Source organism: Rhineura floridana, chromosome 10 (assembly GCF_030035675.1).
Source record: "Rhineura floridana isolate rRhiFlo1 chromosome 10, rRhiFlo1.hap2, whole genome shotgun sequence".
NCBI lineage: Eukaryota > Metazoa > Chordata > Lepidosauria > Squamata > Rhineuridae > Rhineura > Rhineura floridana.
The window spans coordinates 18,458,832-18,483,574 of NC_084489.1; the positions used below are offsets into that span (position 1 = coordinate 18,458,832).

The following is a 24,743-nucleotide window of genomic DNA, read 5'->3' on the forward strand; positions in this document are numbered from 1 at the left end:
AGTAATGAGTAATATAGTGCCTGCATTGTTGTGTGATTTTTCAAAAAGATGTACAATTATATATAATATAATGTTTAGAGGCAGAGTACAATACTCACTCCTTTCAAAAAAACACAGTGCCACCTTTCCTCCTGTACCAATGTCCAGTTTTTATTTCATATTTTTGGAAAGTCTGTGCACGCTTCTTATCCTGCACACATATCCTGATTTCCCTCCTTCACACACACATGTTGACATTTTCCGTATAGTTCAAAATGTTTTGAATGAATTTGAGCATGTGGTGGAAGGATTCATCGATCTATGTTAGTGTTCAGATTGTGGCACCACACATTAAACTTTGGTTCAAAAAAAGTGCAGTTTCTAAAATGTATGTCAACATTTTGAATCCCTGCATTTCCATTTTTAATGTAAGAAATGCAGCCTTTTTACTTCCAATAGCAAAAATACAGCACAAAAATTATGAGAAACTCTTATTTTGATCAGAAATTCACACGTTGCTTACCTTTGCCATCATCATTTTGTAGGCATATAACTTTTTTCCTTTGCCCTTTCCCAAGGCACCTTCAAACTTTTCAACAAAATCTTGAGCCTCCCTAATTTAAAGATCAAAAAGGTGGCTTTATATACATAATACCAACAGCAGCAGCAGCAGCATCTGACAGAATTGGTAGAAACTTTAATGTTTACCTTTGTGCTGATTACAAATGCAGTACGAACATTAAAGTCATAATGCTTGAGTTCTGTCATAGCCTTCTGAGTGGTGCTAAAGGAGCAATAAGGTCTGAGTTTTGTCATGAAGAAATCTGAAGTCTCTTGTGCAGTCCTTTTACATAAAGGGGTTCCTATCTGGGGTTTCTCCTCCAAGAGCATGTCTGTACTATAAATGTAAACTGATTTAATTGCATGCCTTCTCCTCTCTCTCCACAGCGATTTGGTAATTGTTGTGTCACTGTCCATGAATTTTGTTGCATTTAAAGATGGTAAATCCCACTATATCCAGATTGCCCTCTCCATGTCTCCTGAGTTAACAACTGAAACTCCCACTGTCAGCTGACTAGCTTACTCAAATTTTGAACTTTCAGTGAGTTCCAATACATAAGGATATGTTTTCATCACAGAGACTATATTCTTTGTCAGGGATCTCCACAATTCCAGGGCTCTGTGGGAAGTTCGGATGGATTAATGTTTTAAAACCAATTACATCTGTGTTATAGATGTGTTCTTCCAAATAAGTGGGGAAAAACTAATTCTTTTTGTTGTGCTTTGTTGACACTTCAGTAACTAGTCACTTCTCTGTAGTGCAACATGTGGCTCTTTGTATGAAAGAGTTTGAATACCATTGTATACTATCTATTTTATTTTCAAAAAAACATATCCTGCTTATTTTCAGAAGAAATTCGTGGTGGATCACAATAAAAAACAACAGTTATAAAAACCCATAAAATAATCCACAATTCAATCAACACATAAATCAAAATATCAGAATAAAAACCAAGACTATAACATCAATTGAAAACCAGCCATCGGACTTAAATATCAAAATACCAAAAAAGAGGAAATATTCAGCCAAAGACCTTCTTAAATAGCCACATGAACCATTCAATCTTTAAGCAGTTAATACACATATGAAGCCTTATACTGAGTCAGACTGGTCACCCAGCCCAGTATTGTCTAGTCAGACAGGAAGCAGCTTGCCCAGGCAGAGGTCTTTCCTATTGCCTGCTATCTGCTGGGATGCCAGGGACTTGACTTGGGACCTTCAGCAAGCAAGCTGTATGCTGTACTACTGAACTATGGTTACTCCCCAATGCTGGCGAGTAAACACTATTAGCTGAGGCGCATTGTATCATTCCCTTGAATGAGCTTGGCAGCTATACTCTAGACATCAGTAATCAATGCAATATGTTTCCCCTAACTGCTTGCAAATGTTTAACACCTGAAAGCTCTTGGGAAAGGATGTCTATATAACAAAAAGCATGAATAATCAAAGAAGAGCAGAGTGCTGACTTCAACAAGGTTTCTGAAAGCCAGGCATTTAAGCTTGTATTTTTAATTAAAGCAATAAAATGAGCCAAGGCTGGGTATCAGTTGAAAAGATTTTTACTCATCATCTGTCCTTCAGTTACAAAGGCTGATAACAGATTCCTGCTTTCAGTGTCCTTATTGTTAAACCAACCAAAGTGGCAAATTTCCATTGGTTGTTTTCCCAAGATGACATAGCAGCTGCAGAGCATAGCTTCTGCGGAATGAAAGAGAAGCCTAAACACACACATATCAGTTGTGAAAACTGACATCAGTGAGCAAGTGTTGCAGGTTACCTCAGCACAGTTAATTTCTTTGCCATACGCCAGGGTTTGTTTCTTATGATTGATATGAGTTTCTTCTTTTCTTCCACCTGTTCCTTTAGCTTGGTCAGTTGCTCCTCAGATAGAGACTCATCATCTGAAGAGTTGGAAGCAGATGAGGAAGAACTAGGAGTGAAAAGACAAAATCAGACCTAGGGTCAGTTCATTCCTTTATTCATGTGGCGGGTGCTTGAAAATTTTGCATGTGCAAAAGCTTAGCAAATATATTCAGCTCATCATATGCAGTTATTATTATGCACAGGATCAAACTTTTTGTAGTCCATTGCAAAAACAGGAGTGACTTCTGTTAAAAAAATCTGCATTTGATAGCAGATGTAGATGTTTAGTTGGCTAGGGACAGATAGATTGGCATGTGTAAGGTTCTTGGTAACTATAGCGCATCCAGTAGACATGTGAATTGGCTATAAACAAGATTAAGGCTGTATGCCAGTGTGGCATAGTGGTTAAGGTGTTGGACTATGACCCGGGAGACCAGGGTTTGAATCCTCACATAGCCATGAAACTCACTGGGTGACCTTGGGCCAGTCACTGCCTCTCAGCTTCATGAAAACCCTATTCATAGGGTCACCATAAGTCAGAATCGACTTGAAGGCAGTACATTACTAGATCCATTTCAGTCTGGTTTCAGACCTGGTTATGGGATGGAGACGGCTTTGGTCGCCTTGGTAGATGACCTACGCAGAGAACTGGACAGGGGGAGTGTGTCCCTGTTGGTTCTGTTGGACCTCTCAGCGGCTTTTGATACCATTGACCATGGTATCCTTCTGGGTCACCTTACTGGGATGGGACTTGGGGGCACTGTGTTACGATGGCTCCATTCCTTCTTGGAGGGGCGAACCCAGAAATTGGTGCTGGGGGATTCCTGTTCGACTCCTTGGCCGTTGGCCTGTGGGGTCCCTCAGGGTTCAGTTTTGTCCCCCATGCTATTTAATATCTACATGAAGCCACTGGGAGAGGTTGTCCGGAGGTTTGGGGTTTGGTGCCATCAGTATGCAGATGACACCCAACTCTACTTCTCCTTTCCACCTAATTCCAAGGAAAGTGTCTCGGTTCTAAACCAGTGTCTGATAACAGTGGTGGACTGGATGAGGGTGAACAAGCTGAAGCTTAATCCAGACAAGACAGAGGTGCTCCTAGTCAGTCGAAAGGCAGATCAAGGAATAGGAGTTCAGCCTGTGCTGGACGGGGTTACACTCCCCCTGAAGACGCAGGTTCGCAGTTTGGGTGTGCTCCTGGACTCAGCCTTAAACCTGGAGGCCCAGGTTTCTGCGGTGGCCAGGAATGCTTTTGCACAGTTAAGACTAGTGCGCCAACTGCGCCCGTTCCTGGAGTCATCTGATCTGGCTATGGTGACACATGCCTTAGTTACATCCCGCTTAGACTACTGTAACACGCCCTACGTGGGGCTGCCTTTGAAGACTGTTCGGAAACTTCAGTTGGTGCAACGAGCTGCAGCCAGAATGTTAACTGGGGCTGGTTACAGGGACCATACAACTCCCCTGCTGCAACAGCTCCACTGGCTGCCAGTCTGTTTCCGGACACAATTCAAAGTGCTGGCTATGACCTATAAAGCCCTATACAGCTTAGGTCCAGGCTATTTGTCAGACCATATCTCCTTATACGAACCTGCCCGGGCCCTGAGATCTTCAGGAGAGACCCTTCTCACGATCCCAACACCTTCACAAGTGCGACTGGTGGGGACACGAGATAGGGCCTTTTCAGTGGCTGCCCCTAGGCTCTAGAACTCCCTCCCTAGGGAGGCAAGAATGGCCTCTGTGCAGTCCTTCCGCCGACAGCTAAAGACTTTTTTCTTCCGGCAGGAACTGAAGGCTTTAGGGGTAGTGACTGAAGAGGATGCTGTACGTTGCTGTTTTACTTGTATGCTCCTAAACTGGGTTGCAGTATTTTAAGTGTATATCTAATTGGTTTTAACATCTTAATAGTTTAATCCTGTTTTAATGCTGATTTTATATGTTTATATGTTTTATATTTTTATAGGTTCTTAATGATATGTACTTATTTTTATCTGGAAGCCGTCTTGAGTTGCAGTTTGGAAAAGGGGGGTATAAATAAAGATAATAATAATAATAACAACAACCTGTGCACACATGTGGGGATACAGGGGAACAAGATGTCAGAAAAACTCATGGTTGGCACCAAAAACAGCTGTTTCCCCCTTGCCATCTGTAATGTTAAGTAGAGCCAATTTCAGGTCCTGCTAAGCATATTCCTGCCTAACCAGTGGCAGCTGGTGGGCTGGAGTCAGAAAATGTTTGTTAAGAACATAAGAACATAAGAAGAGCCTGCTGGATCAGGCCAGTGGCCCATCTAGTCCAGCATCCTGTTCTCACAGTGGCCAACCAGGTGCCTGGGGGAAGCCCGCAAGCAGGACCCGAGTGCAAGAACACTCTCCCCTCCTGAGGCTTCCAGCAACTGGTTTTCAGAAGCATGCTGCCTCTGACTAGGGTGGCAGAGCACAGCCATCACGGCTAGTAGCCATTGATAGCCCTGTCCTCCATGAATTTGTCTAATCTTCTTTTAAAGCCATCCAAGCTGGTGGCCATTACTGCATCTTGTGGGAGCAAATTCCATAGTTTAACTATGCGCTTGCATAGTTTAACTATGCGCTTGTTGCAGCAGGCTCCCACTGAAATCAGTCTGAACAGTTAATCATACCTAATTTTAAGTCCCACTGATTCCACAAGAACCAAGGGCGACTAACTTAGTAGGAGCCCAACCCAGTGCTGTAGAACATAGGCAGGTAGTGCTCAGTGCAATGGCATTAGTTACTGTAAGATGAAATAAATTTTACAGAGGGATAAGGGAACACCACAAGGAGCTGCTGTTTTTGGTGACAATGATCAGGGATGATGGGAGATGCAGTCCAACAATATGTAGAGGTTCTCCATTCCTTGATCAGAAGGTGGCTTGGACCCTTCAGGGAGAGAGAACTTCTAAGAGAAATTGAGTAGGAAAAGCATTATAGGTTCCTTAGATAATATGCAATGGATTTGAATCAGATGGACAGGAATTTGTAGGGAAATTCTTTTACTGTTTTTTGGGTTCACTCCTTTCAGTGTTCACCTTCATGCCCCCTGATTTAGATCCAGAGGTTTTCAATAGGTCAACATTGAATTTTTTTCCATTTCATATAAGCTTATTTATCTGCTAGGACCTCTTGGGATACAGAGTGATCTCCAAATCAAACTTCATCCATGTATGAGAAAACTCTGTAAGCCATTCTTTGTGTGTAAACTATTAAATTAAATTTTGCCCTGAATTAGAAAATCAAGCATGTGCCTTGACTGACTGACTATGTAGTGGTACATGTAAGAAACTGGATGACTTGGAAAATATTACCCCTTATGGATAAAGATGGAAATTAGCATGAAATGTAGACGCTGATGCTTGAATACACAATATACAATATGCATTATTCTTGAAAGGCACACATGCATTAAATCTCCATTTCTCTGAGTGAAATACACAGAAGTGGTAGCTGGAAATGCAATGGACATGTGTTTATTTTGTTAAGAAAAGCAGTGATTTAAATGTTTGTGTGTCACTTAGAACAGATAGAAAAGCATACATATGCTGTAAATAGTTATCTGTACCCAGTACAAAATATCCAAGTCCTTAGACATTGAGTATGCTTGAGGGGCTTTACCTCTCTCCTGTGTTTTTCTTCTTTTTCTTCTTCCCTTTTGCTTTATTGTTAGTGGCATCCTTTTGGTCTTTGCTGGAGACCTTTTTGCCGGTCTTTTTCTTCCCTTTTCCTGTTTCCTCTATTTCGCTTTCTCGGTCACTATCACCTGCTTTCTGATTTTTCTTTTTATTTGCTTTCTTCCGCCTGGAACTCTTTTCTTCCTCTTCATCATCAGCATCCCTCTCCTCATTTTGTTTTTCTGTTGCCTTAGTAGTTTCCTTTGTATTCCGATTTCTGGCTGTCTTTTCATCCTCCTCCTCATCTGTATTCAAGGGAAACAATGTGTGTTTCCATTCAAACTCCCCTCAGCTGATATGGCTGTAATTAAGGACTAGCCTTTCATCAGACAAGTACAGACAAGTAGTCAAATCTAGTTCTTGAAAATCCATGAGGATACCTTCCCAGTGACTATAGTGGTCTCTAGATCAGGCCTAGCCTTGCCACACATTGTTTATGTAGCACACTGATATGACATTGAGACTTGTGCATCTATCATAACTGTCAGGCAGGTGCCCTGAAGGCCAATAAAGCTATTATTTCAGGTACATTAGGAGAGAAGAAAAACTGAGTTTGGCTTTTAAGATGTAGGGAAGAGGTTCACCCAGGACACCTTTGACTCTGTATGTTATACTTTGCACTCAAACCATAGAAAAGAATTCCACAGAATAAATAGGCAAATGTTGACCTCTATATGAAAGGCAGAGCCTTTGTATTAAGACAGGATTGGTTAATCCACAGCCTGCGGGCTGCACCCAGACCCTGAGGTGATTTTGTGCCCTCAACCCCCTAATTTGTCATTTTGATTGCTCCTAAGGTCCCCCACTGTGATGTTATGATGCTAAATGTTTTTCTGTTGCCTTCCAAACCAAAACCACCAATTTTTCCCCTTTTTGTAATTAAAAAAGTGGTAAGAATAAGAATAATTCTACTATTCCTCTTCCTCACTGTGTCTGTGGGTCTCCTATTATGATGTCATGATGTCAAAGGGTTTCTTCTGATCCCCAAGGCCCCCCAAATTTCCCCATTTTTCATTTCCCCCCCTGACTAATCCCATAGGTCCCTTCTGTGATACTCTGATGTCAAAAGTTTGTTTTTGTGGTCTCCCAGGGTCTCTCATTTGTCCATATTTTGAAAAATAGGTTTTGATTTTTTAAAAATAATATCTTTACTGAGCACTCCCATAGGTCCCCTGCTCTAATTCTGTGATGCCAAAATATTTTTGACCCCCCAACCCTTTTTATCTTTTTTTTTAAAAAAAAAATTAGCCACACGCATTTTTACAGTTTCTTATGCCAGTTTTACACTTTGGCCACACCCACTTTGACATGCAGTCCATGAAGGCTTGACCATAGGTCAATGCAGACCTCAGCCTGAAAAAGATTAGTCACCCCTATTTTAAGGCAAGTCCTCCCAAAGGCTGACAGTAACTGAACAATTGCTTAGCTCATTGTCAGTATGTATAAATTTATATGCACTGCATGTAATTCTCAAGAAAATAAATTCTTCAGCACCATCTTTTCAAAGACAGTAGCTATTAATCTCTTTTACCTTCACTGTCTGAGTCGCTCTCCACTTGTCCATCAATCTCCATCCCAGCTGCAAAGCAAAAGCAAATGTAACGATCACATTTATTGTTGATACTTCAGCATACAGTAGATTACTCATAAGGAGAAAAAATAGGTTCTTCTCATTTCTGGCTTAGAGAGAGCTAAATTTAAAATTGTGTTCAACTCTATTTTTTCCTGCTTTACTATACGTGTGCAAATTACTGATTTTCTTCTACTCAATATCAAATAGATATTCCTTGAACATTGGCTATGAATTTGATGTCAAATTCTTTCCCACAAGATGAAACGTACAAAAAAATTGTGACTAAATACTGGTGATTCCATACGAACCATCTTCCATAATGACCTCTAATTCACATTTCTTTTTCTTCTTCGCCATTTTCCCTTTAATTCGGCACTCTTGCTCAAGGACTTTATCAACACCAGTTATAGAAGTATTTGATCATGCCTCTTTCCAGGCTTCCTTCTATGGCTCCATACTGGTTTGCACAAAACAAGCCGTCAATGAACCTGCAACTACTAGTTCTCCCAGACATCGTTCTTGTGTTACACAGTCGCTTCAGCTTACAGACTGGAGGCAAAGAGGAGATTCACGGTGCCAATCCAATCCAGCCACTTTCAGCTCTTATCTTTTTTCAACACAGAAAGCACCTGTTGGCATTACGTTGCATAACATTATTTAAACATGAAGGAAAGCCCTTTGGAGAGCGCTCATCAGTATAATTGGAGAGCAATATAAATTCCAGCATACGCAGCCCTGTGATGGCTTGGGGATCTCATTTATGACAGAAAGATTTGCCAAACCCTTTGCATAACCAGGGGCATTGGTAGGGACATGCCTATGGGCCACAGGCCTCACATCTTTTTCTATGTGTCCCAAATATTTCTGAGTGGGTAATGAATTCAGGAGAAACTGAATTAGGGTTTATCTGGGTTAATGAACAGGATATTAATTTGGGAGAATACACATACATTTAATTTAAGATGACCATCTAGAAATGATTTGGAGGGTAATGAATGAGTGTAATTGAATTGATTTGGGAAATAATCTATTGGGGAATTGGAGTAAATGAAGAGGAACTGATTTGGGATGATCAGGTGGGGTTCAAAATAATTGAAGAATTTATATAATGTAACCTGGAAGGGAAATTAGTTGGCTTGCTCTCTGTGACATTTAGCTTATACATCTGCATCTACACATATAAATCAGCATATACACATTTTTGTCTATGGGCTTATGCCCTGAATCTTTTAAGTACCTAGCAATGGCTCTGTCATAACATGGAGGGGTAGTTTAGGAAAGTTACGCTCTATGATTTCTTCTTTCATAGACACTGAAAAAGCTTTTAGTCTGTGTTTCTATAGAGGGCAGATGCAGGATCAGCAAGGAAAGTAAGCAGCCCAAGGCAGAAGAACCAGAAGCAAAAAAGGACAAGAAGGAATTTTGCCAAGTGCAGTTTGTCAAACTGGCGTGTAGTCATCCAGGGTCTTGGGGAGTCTTAGGTCCCTTACTTTTTGGGGAGCTAGGTCTCAGCAGGGTACCTATGTTTCCAGTGTCCTATGAGCTAATCAGTATGAAAGAGGAGCGTGTTAACCACTGAGAAGAGTCTTCCAACTTGCTTCGTTGTTGTTTCCTGCTTATTGGAGCCAATCAGAGTGATGAGTTCCTGTTAGTTCCTGTTTCAAAAAGCCAAGCTGTGAAGAGTGAGAATTCTAAAAATTGCACAAGAAGAGATAGTGAATCCTGATGATCGTGCAAGCCTATCTACATCATCAAGCAGTTTGGTAGCAACAGGAGACACTGTGTCCAGTAATTCAAGCAATATCACCGGCAGTGACAAAAGACAACCAATTGGTGACAGTAACAGAGAAACAGAAAGCAGTACTCAAACCTGGCCAAATTATTTTGTAATCTTACAAGGTTGTATAACCTTAGAAGGGGGCGTGGCTGTGACTATTATGAAGGGACTCTGCACTTATGAATTTGCCACTGCGTTATTGACCATGATAAGAAAAATGGGACCTCCTGAAATTCGCTCTCTGTCACAACTGATAAAGATTCAGGAAGCCTGATACCATCTGCATCTGGTTGCTTTAGTCAAAGGAGAGGTTCATGGAAGGACAGGTATATCAGTGGCTATTAGCAATAATAGCTAAATGCAACCTTCATGTTCACAGACAGCGTAGCCCAATTCGGGCATTTGGTACCCATGGCCGCTGAATACTTGAAGGGGCTAGTGAGAATGTATGACCTAGCCCCACCCCCTAGATACTGACATTGTCCTGACTCCCACCAACAGATTCAGACTTGGAACTCTCGGCTCGGTTATTACAAATGGCTTTAATCTGCAGGTTAGTAACATAACTGAAACTTAGAACAGATTACAGATCACACAGAGCTGAGATCACAGCAACAAGACACTACTTGGCATGGCTATGTTGTTGCAACACTTGACATGCTGCCCTGAATCCCTCTTTTGAAGAATGGGGCAGGTACGACTACTTGTGAAGGACTTGCCTCTCAGCTCGGGCCTGGGCAAGCAAGCAGGCACTCCTAGGAGTAGGCGATTAACTGGCTCAGTCTGTTTGCACCTGCACAGTCTCCATAGTGTCTGTGGCGATGGAGGTGTAGATGACTCAGCCAGGTCACCCCCCGGCTCCACCTCCAGCACTCTCCTGCATTGGAGGTGGGTCAGCATTGGAGGTGGGTCAGCAAGAAGAGGCTGGCCAGGAGGTGGATTGATCGCTGGAAGCAAGGTAATAGGACAGCTGAAAACGCAACCCCTTTATCCGTGTCAGCCAACACCTTGGGAGAAGAGCCATCAACAGGTCACTTGGCCACTCCCCAATATCCTCATCCATCACTCTTAGACCACTGGGCCCCTCCCCTGGATCCCAGACCTCGTCGTCCTCCTCTAACCTGTCCTGCCAAGAGTTTTCCATGGGGCTTATGAGTCATGACACACCTGCACTGACCACAACCCTCCCTTCCACATGTAAAGCATCTGTCTGAAGGCACTGAATGCATGCACAGAGGACTCCATGGAGACAGAAACCCTGATTGACCAGGATCACTTCCAAACAACCTGTTTATTGCGCACTCATCCTGATTTGTTTACACAAAGTTGTGGTGAGGTTATACGACATTGACTCTTTATTGAGCAGTCATTACATGATACTGCAACAAGCAATTGTTGTCCCACACATTCCGGTGTGTTTTCTTGTCACTTTCCTAATTCATTTTTTAAAAGCAGTTTTGTAAGAACACCAACTCCACTTTAACTGTGCAACCTTATATTTACTATGTGACTGAATCCCATGCACAAAATTGTGACTGCCTGGAAGCGACCCAGGATTCCCATCACCATGGAAAGAGCCATACACACAGACTTCCGGGAAGGGTTGCTTCGCCTGTGCCTGCCTTTGAGACGAGCTCTTGTCTCAGAAGAAGCTTTTTCAGTTTTAAAATCAGTCAGCACATTTTTTTTGACTGGTAAAGACTTTCTCCCGGGAAGGGAGAAACGTAGAGATTAACCACAGAAGCTTGTGTTTGTTGGGGGGACTGGATTTCATTAGTTTATGAAAGAAGGTTCAGCCAGCAGCACCGGATGGACTTTCAAACCAGCTCTAACTGATTAAGCGAGACGTTTATCTTTTCTTTAAAGAAAAACGGATTAACAGGCAAGCACCCCTCTTTCTATTTTTATCATCTGGCTTAAATTGTTACAGCAAAAAGAGATTTGTCAATGAATCAGTTATAAAGAATCCCTGGGTGAGTTATAACTCTTCTCTTTCATTCACGAAATTAAGGAGGAAAGAAATCGAAATAGCTTATCTTTTTTTTTATTGCAAAAAGCTGGCCTGGAATTGTGCATTTTAAAGATACAAATGGATGAGGGATTTCTATTCCAAAGAGAAAAATAAATAAATCTGATTTATGAATTTTTGAGTATTATATGTCTGGGACTATTTTATTTCATTTTGACGAATCTGCTTGTTCTCGATGCCACTAACTGTTTTGATGCTGTGAACTAAATTTGTTTTGCATTCCTGAACATATAAGAGATAAGGCAGGCTGTGCTGTCTACACTGTGATGTCATCAAGCTTGGAATATTAACCCCTTTGTTGCTGGAATAAGAAGTGGTTTTTTTTTTCTTCGTGGTTTTAAGAATGGCAATCAAGAAAGTGGCTGAGATCCTGGAAGTAAATATGTTTCAGAAAATAATGGATGAGATTGAGATAATGAAACAAACCCTGAGACAGGGCAGACAGGAGATGAAAATTGAATTTGGCAAAATAAAGCAGGAGCTTAAAGAAATAGGGGATTTTGTGAGAGGGGAGGTTGATGAGCTCAGAGATACAACTGGACAAGCATCAGAAGATGAAAAAAAGAAAAATTAAAGGGAAGATGCAAGCCCTGGAGATTGGAACAAACGTGGAACTGGAAAAAGATTTGGAGTTTATGGATATTAGAGATAAAGTTTACTGTTTGGAATTCAGCGTTGTCCTTGAAGAAATTAATGAAGATATCAGAGATAAAGTTATCAATGTCTTGGATAAACTTCTGGACTGGAATGATGTGATGGAGCTTGACATAGAAAAAATCTATAGAATTAATTACAGATATGTGACAATGGAAAAACTCTCAAGAGATGTGCCAGTGCATTTCATAAAAAAGAAGAACAGATATATGATTTTACAACAATATTTCAGCAACACATTCAGAATTGATGGCAAGGAATTATTTGTGATTAAGGAAATTCCCATCAGACTCTTATTATATGACTATGGCTATGACAGCAAGATTATTATGGGACACTGATAATGGAAGAATGGCTACTGAAATTACTGGACCTAACAGGATTATTATGGGTGCAAGGATGGAAGATGGAAGATGGAATTAACACTGATAATGGAAGAATGGCTATTGAAATTATTGGACCTAATAGATTTGATGAGATGGATTAATTGACATGCTTATTTGGAGAAAAATGATAGATATATTTCTCAAGGAGTTGAAACCTCTCTTTGACTTTTTGTGGAAAGAATAAAGTGATGTTTATGAGATTTGATGATTAATTAAGATAACTACAGGAGGAAAGTGATTTTGTAATATAATTTAAGAGACAGGTTTGTTATATATTGTAGACCTATAACTGATCGGCGACAAATCGGAAGTCAACATTTTATTTTATTGTTTAATTTGTATTTTTGTTTTGTTTTGTTTTTGAAAATTTGAATAAAAATTAATGATAAAAAAAAGGAAAGAGCCATACACACATACTGTATATACAACTTCCTTCAGGTTGATACCCAACATGCCGCAGTTAGAGTCACATCAGTTTTTAGGAGAAGAGCTTACCTGTGCATTCTCTCACCACCCCCTCCAAGCATTCAGTACCCATCCTGGCACTGAACACCTGAAAAGGGGTAGTATGGTTCCTCTCTGAGAAGGGGAAAGCCCTCTGCACATGCTGCAGGTCTCTCATCTTGGTTATTATTACTTCACACAGTCCAAAGCTAAACTTTGGCTTTGAGAAATGGATTCGGAGTATTCACCTGGTTGAAGGAGATCCTGCTTAAAATCTTCCATAGATAGTTAATACAGATTTATGTATTTGATGTGGCTAATAATTTACCCACCCACCCCATTTGTTAACTGGCAAGTATTTACATTTTCTGTTTTTCCATTCAGCATATGGGATTAGTTTTCCTAGGAGGATAAAATGTCTTGCCTGCTTTATTTCTTGCACAGAGTTATGTGCTGAGAACTTAACAGATTGCTTTTTTGCCTCCAGAGCTTGCTCTGCTCAAGATATAAATTAGTAATGTGCAACTGTGAACCTAAACAATTACTTATGTAAATGTCAGACTAGTGCACAGAGCATGAACAATTGATAGCACTGTAGCAAGGCATTTGGGATGCCAAGACTGGATAAGTGGATGATTAGGAGAGTGGTCGGGGTCTCTCTTTTTTTTTAGTGGACACTATCACTTTCTAAGTTATCTTGTGATTTTTAATCAACTTTAGACATAAAGGTTTTCTAATAACTTTGTATTCTCTCCCCCCCTTTAGTATTATCAGAGAAACTGTAACTGAATCCTGCAAGCACACACACCAGACTCCTTAATATCTAACCAGATAGTGTTGCCTTTCTTTCTTTGTTTTTGGTCAACATAAGGCTTTAGCTAATTAATCCCTGGGTTACATTTATTCAACATGTAGCTGCTCTATAAATAACCCATGGTTGAGAAGTTTCCTAGTGCTAAAACTTGATTCCTATATATTTATATAAATGTCAGCTTCTCTTTTTTTTTACATATTAGACTTTCAGTTATTGATGGCAACTGTATATTCCAAGTACACAATTCAAAGTGCAGTTGTTTACCTTGAAAGCCCTGCAAGGTGTAGGCTCGAGGTACCAGATGGAATGCAATGGACAACTTACCTGGGCATCAGGGTGCAGTTGTCCAGGAACTTGGAGGGTCCAAGACCCCTTACTTCTTTGGGAGTAAGGTCCCAGTAGGGTCCCTGTGTCTCCAGCATCCTATAGGCCAATCAGCATGAAAGGTGAGTGTTTTGGCCACTGAAAAGAGTCTTCTAAGATGCTTCCTTGTCCTTTCCTGCTGATTGGAGCCAATCGGAAAGGAGGTGAGTCAGCCACTCAGAAGTGCATGAGAACTTAAAGCAGAGCACAACAACAATAGTGGTAGGTGGCTCCAGTATTCTGTGGATAATTCAGGACAAGGAGCAGGGCTTTTCATCAGTGGCACCCTCATTTTGGAACATGCTCCTAGGGAAGCTTGGGGAGTTTTGTTTTAACTTCCAACCGGTGGTTGACAAGATCCTCTTAATCCTGTAGGTGTTTTTCAGGCAAGATCCATTTTGATCAGAACATTTTACCAGATAGTGGGCTGCTTCTTTACTGCCTTTAACTGTTGGATATGGTGTTTTCTGTTGGTTGTTTGATGATATATTACACACCAATGCAAGGATTTCTTTAAAACAGGGCTGCAGAAGGACCCCTGGAGACTTGCTGTCATTCAGAGTAGACAATGCTGGGCTAAATGGACCAGTGGCCTGTTTGAGCTGTTTATATTTAGCCTCCTTATCCTGAAGCTTAGATAAGAGGATTTCCATGTTATCTAAATCAGCAACTCAGTATAGTGTACGGAAAGAGTTATACGATTATAAGGCCAGTGCACAGATTGAACCCACTAATAAAGCAATTAAGAGCTCCCTCTTGTGATAGCAAATTTGCACAGCAAAGGCAGCATCCTGTTTGCAAAGAGCCCTGCATTCTTCTGAGAGTTGATGTCCTGGATTTATACTATCTTCTTGCAGGGCTGTGCTGCTTCCAACCCAGGGTGAGAGCCTGGGGAGGAGGATTAATATTTTCTGATTGGGACCCAGGAACTGAGCTGAGATGAAGGGTAACTAGCAAATCTGTTGCCTAAAATCTTGGAAGAGAAAACATTACAATTCAATAAAATAGCTCTTCTGTACTTAATATATTCAAAAAATTAAATGTATCATACAGTTATTAGAGGCAGACCAAGTTGGACCCAATGACCATGGATTATGTAGCCCATTAGCTAATGCATGTGGCTGTTACATATCTATATCTTTTATTCTCTGCTTAACCATAGATTTGGCTTTTACATATTCCAATGACAGCAGATTTGGGGGGGGGACTCGCAGCACAATTATTCCCATTAATTCACATTTCCATGAAGACACAAAAACTGTCACCTGATATGCCAGACAGCTTGAAGAGGCAGAGGAGCAAATTTGGAACCCATGATGGATAGAGTATGTCCATGCCAGCTTAGACCAATTTCCAAATTAAGGACAATAGCAGCAATACATTTAAGTGTACCGAGTATAGCATTAAGGAAGGAGGGACTGGATTCCTTCCAAAGAAAACATGAATCCTGAATACCATACTGAGGCTCCAAACAAAATCTGGGTCAAAATGTTTGCAGTGTACACCCATATGGTTGCTAGAAGAAATTTACCAGGTGCACAGATCAGAATGATAAAACTGACACTGGGAAGGGCCATAGGTGAACACAAGCCTTGTGTTGACTGAGTATAAGAAAGTTTTCTGTGACACAGCACTGCCCTATTCACGTTACATTCAGCGAGTGTACAGTATGTGTACCTGGGTACACAAATAGTTGAGCTGTACACTCATACAGCTATTCATATGTAACTTTCAACAAGTGTACAATCTCCGTTATATACACTTTTGCTGCCAGGAAAAGAAAATGGCTTCAATGACACATATTAAATGTGACATTGAAGCAATTCCCTTTTACTGGCAACAAGGCAAGGCATGCTGGGTCTGTTATACTTCCTGAAACTTTCCTGTCAAGGCTTACATTCAATACAAAGAGTTTTGGCAGAAAGGGGAATGTAGTTTTACTCTTTTCATTTTTCTTGCAGATTCTTAAGCTTTAAAATTAAAATACCAACTTTTAAAAAGAAAATACCAACTTCTGTAACTATCATACTTATAGCTGTTAAAATATTGATTTTTTTCATTGCCTGTTATTCTTAAAAACAAGTCCCTTGGCTAAGAATTATTTAATTCTAAGGGTATATATTTTGTGGCTTGCTCTGGTTGGTGGATCGTGAGTTTTTGTAGTAACAACAACAACAACAACAACAAGAATAATAGCAGCAAAAAGCTGAACTCTAACCATCCTGATCTAGGGTATTATAGCCTGCAATGCAGGTTTGTGTTACCATAAAACCATGTGATGCAGCTGCTTCTAGTAGCAGTTTCTAATGGAGGCAGCCATTATCATGTGTTTGACCATCAGGTGTATCTAATGACACTTGATGCAGAAGGTAAGAGCTGCACAGAGATGAGCAAATCCACAATTGTTTTCTTCTCAGTTTCTGAGTACAAAGAAGAAAGTTGACACTGCTTTTTTTAAATAATTCTTTGGCAATGTTTTGAAGTCTTACCTCTGCCATTGTAGTTTCATTCTTGTAAGCACTCCTTTGAACCATGCTACAACAACCCTGTAAGGTAAGCCTGCGTCCATACAAATGATTTATGGCAAAAAGGTAGATTAATCTATTGGTAGATCTTTGGGATATTTGTAGTTGTTGAGTAAAAATATAAAACGTGAATTGATATAAGATGATTTTGGTTTATTTTCCCCTGACCTGACCCTACATTCCAGGAGGCTGGGTAAATAAAAGCCTGGATAATCTGGAAATGGTCTCCTCCCCTTGAGTGCCTCAGTTTCCAATATTACTATGCAATTCCAAATGCTAATGACAGTTGTAACAAAGAACCAATTTGCCCCATTTACATGTCTTTTGAACTTTATCATGGATGTGCCTAAGGGAAGGAATTTGCCCTGAATGTATGTATCTAAAGCCTGATGGCCTTGCTTATTGCGATGTTCCCTATAATCTATACCTGAGCATCCTGGCACCAGCGCTTATCTCAAGGTTGTGAAAATATGCAAGACTAAGCCTGAAAGGGGAGTAAGATGTCCCTGGCTTTTGTTACTCCAAGCACCCCTTTCATATGCCTAAAAAGTTACCTTGACATATGTTTTATTCTTTGTTTATGACGTTTTACTCCCCGCGCTGTAACTCTTTGGGGAAAGTATATAATCTGTGTCTTTTCAATAAACGGGGTTCCCATCTCTGAAAGGCATCTTGCTGGAAGGTTTTGGGACCCCTTTGCAAAGGTAATTCTTGTGTTATATTTCCTGGGCCTCTGGCAGTGGGACAGTGCTCTCAACTCCACACCTTCCCGAGTGGATGTGAGGTGAGTAAGTAGTGACGGCTTTTGTTGTTGGGTTTGGACCTAACATAGTCAATTGGCAAGAGCTTCTGGCTTCCAGTTGTTTAACAATAGCAACAAAAGGACACACCGTCTGGAAACTTGACAACTTAAATTAAGAGTGCTTGTGGAAACTAGGAATAGATCTATGTGTGGAAAGACTGTGAGCTGATCTCAGTTCTAATAACCCTGTGCTCAGCAACTCAGAGACACCATGTTCTTTCATACTAGACATACATTAGGACCCCGCTTATATGGCAGGTTAGGGACCAGGCCCCCAACATAAAGCGGAAATCGCCATAAAGCAGAACTCATTGACTATAATGGGTCGCGTCGCTCGAAAATGCCACAAAAGTGCAAAATCGACTTTAAAATGGGGAATTTCCCCTAATTGAAAGCCACCGCATCAGCAGAACGCCGGAAAACGGAATGCCGTAAAGTGGGGCCCTACTGTACGTCATTTGCAGCTAGCTGTAGTTGGTGGCTCTTGGGGTTCTAGTAAAACACAGGGTAGATCCCAGACTCTCTGCAACAGCAGCAGTCTCCTGGTGATGGCAGCACTGTCACTCACTGAATGGGGATATGGGGTAAGGTGTCTGCAAGTTCAGGGTTGGTGGTGGCACCACCATCCTGCAGCACATGGGCACACACCTGCAGGCAGCTGCTGCCTTCCACCAAAGTACCCCCAACCTTGCCATCTCAGTGCCACTGACATTCTACTCCCCCCATGTGTCACTGCTGACCTATGCCATCAAATTATTGGAAGAGTACTGGCTATATTTCTCTTGACCTTTAGGAGGAAATGTAAAGCACACAACAGAATTTACATTACTATTGATTTCAATAGGTTTTAAAAGAGCAGGGAAGAAAAGTATAGTGGAGTAATTTATATTGCACTTTATAGAGGTACTGTAGTGTGCAAGTTCTGCGAAAGCCAGTGTGGTGCAATTATAAGACTGTTGGGCTAGGGCCTGGGAGACCTGGGTTCAAATCCTCATTCAGCCATGAAACTCACATTTGGGCTAGTCACCTTCTCAGACTAAGCTACCTCATTGGGTTATTCTGAGGATATACTGGGGAGGTGCAGGACCATGTATGTCACACTGAGCTCTTTGCTGGAAAGTTGAAATATAAAGGAAACAAGACATTAAATAAAAGTAAAGCTGCAATCCTATGCACATTTACTTGAGAGAAGGCACCACTGAATGGTGAAAATTACTTTTGAGTAAACCTGCTCAGGATTATGATAAGACACAAGGGATAACTATTACCCAACATTTCTCTTATTTATTGATTACTCTCATTTCTGAGCAATGTGTTACCTAGTCATTAAGTTACTTTATTATTGCAGTTGTGACTACAGCTATTATTCATTACATGCCACAGGGGTTTGGAGCAGTTTAAAGCAGAGTTTTGGGAATGTATTTGTGGCACAATTCTGAAGAGTAGCTGTGCTACTCCATAGCAAGCCACAACAAGACTCACATGATGACATATTGAACATTTAACAGACTTATTATAAATAATCTAATATTTATTGATAAATCAGGTAATATTTAAAGGAAATAATTGATTTTAGATGTTAAAGGATGCAATTCTATGTTCAGTTTCACTTCAGGAGTAAGCTCCATTAAGCTCAGTGGAACTTACTTCTGAGTAGACATGGTTAGGATTGCACTGTGACTTCAGATTCCTAGTCTTTCTCCCCACCCCCTTTACTAGATTACTGGTACATTCTTCCACCTTCTCTCAAGATATCAATTTTCACTTGTCTGAGCCCATTGGGGCCACACAAGCTCTGCTTAAGAATCTTAGGGTCCCCCCAGCTTTTCTCTCTTCATTATCTCTCTGTTGTCCTTTCACCTCTTCCTATATTCCCCTCAAAGTGATGCTGCAATCCTATACTAACCCCACTTACCTGGGAGTAAGTCCCATTGAACTCAGTGGGACTTATTTCTGAGTAAACACGGCTAGGATTGTACTGTGAGCAGAGACATAGCCCACCAACTGTTTCTTCTATGGGGCTGGAATCCTAACCCTTCTTATCTGGGAGTAAGTCCCATTGAATGGAATAGGATTTACTTTAGAGTAGGCATGCTTACAATTGCATTGTGAATGTAAACCAAACTTAAAAAAAAGTTAACAATTTAGACAGTCCATGCCTAACTCTAGCTTCTCTGACAGGGAGTGTTCTTTTTAGGCAATCCTAACTCCCCTTACCTGTGAGTAAGCCCCATTGAAGGAAGTGGGACTTCTGAGTAGATGTTTTTAGAATTACAATGTGAGCCCTCAGAAGCTGTTCTCCTCACTAGGTTTCTGCTTCCCTGCCTCCTTTTGTCTTCTCTCAGAACAGCAATTTTTCCTTGTCTGAGACCACAAGAGGCTTGAACTCCATTCAAGTTTGTAAAACAAAAAAAATTTCTTTTTTAAAATTAACAATTTAGACAGTCCATTCGTTGTCCTTGTTTCCCTGACAGAGTCTCTCATGTTTTTAGGCACTCCTAACTCCACTTACCTGGGAGTAAGCCCCACTGAACTCTGAGTAGACTTTTTAAAAATTGCAGCGTGAGTTCTCCAATGTCCCCCCCTTGTTTTTTGCCTCCTTCCCTCGCTCAAGCTCATTCATTGCCAGCACACAGAAGCTCTGCTTCAGGCTATTCTCCTTCCCTCTTTCTTGCCCTTGCCTCCATTTTAGCCTTATTCCTCTTTCCCACTCTGTGGCTCCAGCAATTGATGTTTCCTTCTGCTCATTTCTGATTGGCAGCAGCTGCTGGTGCTAGAACAGAGCCTCAAGCTCTCCCCAGGGAGGAAAACTAATTCCTCATGATCAACTCCATATGGACAGCATGCAGGGAGAGCCTACACATGAACAAAAGACCTCTTTCTTCAGGGGAGCAGTACACGTGGTGATTTGAGAAATCACTGCATGTAGACTCTTTCTCAAGAGCAGCTGAACCCAAATACAGAAGGTTTGTACCCAAGTACAGAGTAACATGTGAATACTGATGACTTGGAAAACATGAGTGCAGGGATGTGCTATTATAGTTAGAGGAATCACAAGTAAATTGTTCTAGATTATGTACTTGACACATAGACATGGATTGCCTTCAAGTCGATCCTGACATATGGCAACCCTATGAAAAGGGTTTACATGGTAAGCAGTATTCAGAGGTGGTTTACCATTGCCTTCCTCTGAGGCTGAGAGGCAGTGACTGGCCCAAGGTCACCCAGTGAGCTTCATGGCTGTGCGGGGATTCGGATCCTGGTCTTCCAGGTCATAGTCCAACACTCTAACCACTACACCACACTGGCTCTCTTATCTGCTTGAAGGGCAGAGTTAAGCAATTTGTCTTACTTTTCTTCCAAAATAGAGTCTTCAAGAGTAGAGAATCTTGATTGCAGACTTGGATAGATGCCAGTTTATGGATAGCTCAGTATTCAGGATGTGCCTTAAAGCATTGTTTCCCTATTGCAAGGAGATAAAATATTTTTGTACATGGAAATTGTAAAAACACTGGTGTTCTCTCATTTCTCTTGCAAGTGAGCACAAGTATGGATCTATAATATGTTTTCTTTTTTCTTTTGAATCTTTATTGGGATTATATGTATATAAAATATGTTACATAGTGTCTTCCTGACCATAATATAGCTGGATTCTGAATAATGTGTATGGATCATGTTTTTGTGAGACTTAAGTCCAAGGTCATATAATTTCACCCATTAGTCTTGCCATCTGCCCTGCTCGTTAACAAGAGGTAGGCTGCTGTTTCACATTGGCAGGTACTTGTCTCTGTCAATTTTATCTAGTCAGAACTATGGCTATGTACAGATGTTGTCTATTTAGCCCAGTATTGTCTACTCTGACTGGCAATGGTTATCCTGGGCCTTGGGCAGAGGGCTTTTGCATCACCTGCTACCAGATCCTTGTTGGGGACCACTATCCAGCAACACATGTGCTCTACCATTGAGCTATGGTTGCTTCCCCAGGAGGGAAGTTTCCCTTGGATATAGAAGTTGATTCTTGGATATATGAATCAGGAGGTAGACATAAATTAAATACTAAATATGTAATTAAGTTGAATCCCAATAAACAAAGTAACTCTGATATTATAAAATGTTGCAATGACACAGTTGAAGTGTTTCGTCACTGAGATCTACCAGAGGTTCACAGTGGGGATGTATCCAATTTTCTTCATTATGTCTCTGTTGTTTATGTGCTGCTTTATTGAATTATATAGTTATGAAATGTTGGAGCAAATGACCAGCCCAGCTGAGTGCTCTTATTACTAATCTCATTGATAAAAGCATCAGAATCTCTTCCTCTCTGTGGTTAATCCAATTCATTGGGGAAAATGTTGTTTTCTTTTTATCAGCGGATCAAATATGTATGAAATGACAGGATGAGAAAGCATTTCTTATCAAGTAAAGCATACTCCTGATTTTTGAGAAGACATTTCATTCTGTGAATATATGAACCAAAAATGCCTGTGGAGATGTTGTGATATAAGCAGTATGAGTTTTTGCATGGGCTGTGGAGAGTTGCTGATGTGACTGGATTATAAAAATCCTCCTCTCTTCTCCATATACAAAAGATGAATTATCTTAAAAGGTGCTCATTGTCCTTCTTTTTAAAAAAACTTGAATAATACATTGTTGATAATAATACCCTGGGATTAATACCATCTGTGTAGAAACTTCAAAATCATGTACACAGCAAGATTTACAGTGTTCCTGGGCAGACATGAATTTACTGAGCAAATTACCCACAGGTTTCTGCAGAAATTGGCAAAAGGACTGCTAAAATAATCAGGGATTCTACTTTCACAGTTCTAGTAAAAGAGTTATTAGACCACCATGTATTGTATATAGAGAAATAAACAGATATAAAAATATATTCTTGTCACTGAATAAAGAAACATGATATGCTTCCACACTGCATTCAGCATAATGCATATATATGTGATGAATTTTGGCTATCCTGATAGTTGTAAATGGCAGCTGATGGGTGATTAGGAGCTTAACAAAAGGGCCTTAATGTTCTTTATTGACTGGAAATCTCTCAGTCTTCAGCTAGTGCTAAAGGCATAAAAATAGCAGTTGAAGTTTGACTTTAGGCAGTGTTTAGAAGAGAAACAGAGAGGAGAGGATAGGGGAATCCAGCTGGGGTTAACTTAATAGGATGCAGCCTTGGGGGGAATCTGATGCGTGATTGGTGGTTGTGCTGCCATCTTCAAGAGTCTGCTTACTTCCAATATGCTATACATATTTATAAAGAGATAGACATCATATATCTCTAATGCTCTCCCATCACAGGGAAAATGATTATGTAATAAGGATGCCCTTGAAGCTTCTCACCATTTCTTATACCCCCCCACATGTATCTATATTGGAAGACTTGTGTGTATATATAAACCTGCATTTATTTAAAATCCATGACCATGATCTAGTATTGGATGACCTGGATGCAGAGACAGTTTTTTAAACATTAAAGCAGTTTTGTGGTGGTGTACCCACAAGCATTACTGTCCTTGCAGATCTAAGGATTCTGTGCCCATGTGCATAGTGAAAATTCACAAACAAAATCCGAAGCATAGAGTGGGAATATGCAGTATTTGGTGGCACTAGAAAGTTTGTTAACAAAATGTTTCAACTATTTTCAACAAAACTTCCGAGTAACTTACAGTAAAATAGGATCTAAACAATAACCAGTGAAACACAGCTGAAAAAATTAAAAAAGAAAACTTCCATGTAACCTAGAAAAAATGATACATGAGCCTTAATCACAAAGTTTTGCAGAATGTCTGGAATACCTGCAAGGTTTGCTTAAGGGCTTATATTAGGTTCTGGCCTTAACCAAAAATTAAGTCTAGAGACAGTGTTCTGTATCACAGCCAAATTCAGAGAAAGCATTAATTGGGAAAGTGAGAATTGTAGTTATACAGACAAAAAAAAAATTGCAGGGTGATACCATGAACAAACAGGCAAGAGTCCAGAGATCTCATGCAGTAGACCAGGCTTTTTACTTGGGACACTGAAAACGGATGATACACAAAGGAATCTTGGTAAGAGGGGAACCAAGTTTGTAGGTATGGATTCAACTGAGGAAGAGAGAACTACATTCCCAAGAAGGCTTTTGCGGGTGTTGCTTTTGTTATTTAAATTTATATCCTGCCCTCCTCCCAAAAGGAACCCAGGGCAGCAAACAACAAGTGATAAAACAACAAAAACATCATAAAACAATTTCAATATAGATGCAGACTGGGAAAGATCTCTGCTTAAAAGGCTTGTTGGAAGAGGAAGGACCTAAGCACTGGAATGTCAACAGAGATTGCACCTGTCTATTATTTGAATTCAAGAGGCTAGGTGCCATAACACCAAAAGTCTGATTCCTATATTGTGTGGAATGGACCTCCTGACAAGATAGGTTTCTGTAGGAGGCCCTCACCTGCAGAGTGCAGTGATTGACTGGGTATATAGGGGACAAGACAATCTTTCAGGTATCCTGATCCCAAGCTGTATAAGACTTTATACACCAAAAACAGTGCCTTGAACATGTTGAAAGAGAATTCTCACAATTTTGTGGTCTGTAAGCACAAAGACCTCACCAATGGTCAAGCTCACACCACAACTAGAGATGTGAATGTCAGAAAAACATAAAAAAACGTTTCCTCCTTTTTTCAATTTTTTGGAAAGAAAATGTAAAAAGTTTGGGGAAAACATTTTATTTTTTTCTTATTTTTTCTGGGGTTTTTTGGGGGGGGCATTCAGATTTCTAACCACCTCATGCATCATATTGTTCTGTTCCCCTCTCCAAGCTTTCTAATCACAGATATTTACAGGTCAGTTTCCTTGTAAGGATAGAGTACTGGAGACTTATAGTGTCTTTTGGAGCAAACATTTTTGAAATTGTATAGGTTGAGCATAGTTAGGAAGCAAGCAAGCATTATACAAGCAGTAATAGTCCCAGATCAACCTCAGTTTATTTCATAAATGATCTGGCAAACTACACCTGCCAGTCAGAACCCTTGTTGTAATTTTCTGGGTGGTTCCGAATCTCACACTTCCCCCCCCTCCCATGTCTATTTTCATGACCAGAAGTAAGTGTGTGCATGTAAAATTCCTTCCAGCCTCCAGTCTGGCAGATGAGATATGATATAAATCCCAAGAGCTTGGAGTAGCCACCAGTGCTCATTAATCAGGACTGTTTCAATCACCGTCAAGTGTCTGGTTATATAAAAAACTAGAGAGACAGAGAAGCACTTTGCTTCACCAAAGAGCATATTCATGACA

The 24,743-nt window shown here is 40.5% G+C and overlaps 1 protein-coding gene across 1 annotated transcript in view; it reads right to left on the minus strand.

The window, feature by feature from the left end:
• Positions 1–20,046, minus strand: part of TMC2 (transmembrane channel like 2) — a 94,675-nt gene extending 74,629 nt beyond the window's left edge. The window contains exons 1-5 of the mRNA XM_061585568.1: positions 19,969–20,046; positions 7,621–7,668; positions 6,034–6,334; positions 2,319–2,471; positions 503–593 (exon numbers count right to left, since the gene is read on the minus strand). Of these exons, the coding sequence (XP_061441552.1) occupies positions 503–593; positions 2,319–2,471; positions 6,034–6,334; positions 7,621–7,663 (588 nt within the window). The 5' untranslated portion in view covers positions 7,664–7,668; positions 19,969–20,046. The remainder of the gene's footprint in view (positions 1–502; positions 594–2,318; positions 2,472–6,033; positions 6,335–7,620; positions 7,669–19,968) is intronic.
• Positions 20,047–24,743: the final 4,697 nt, after the last annotated feature.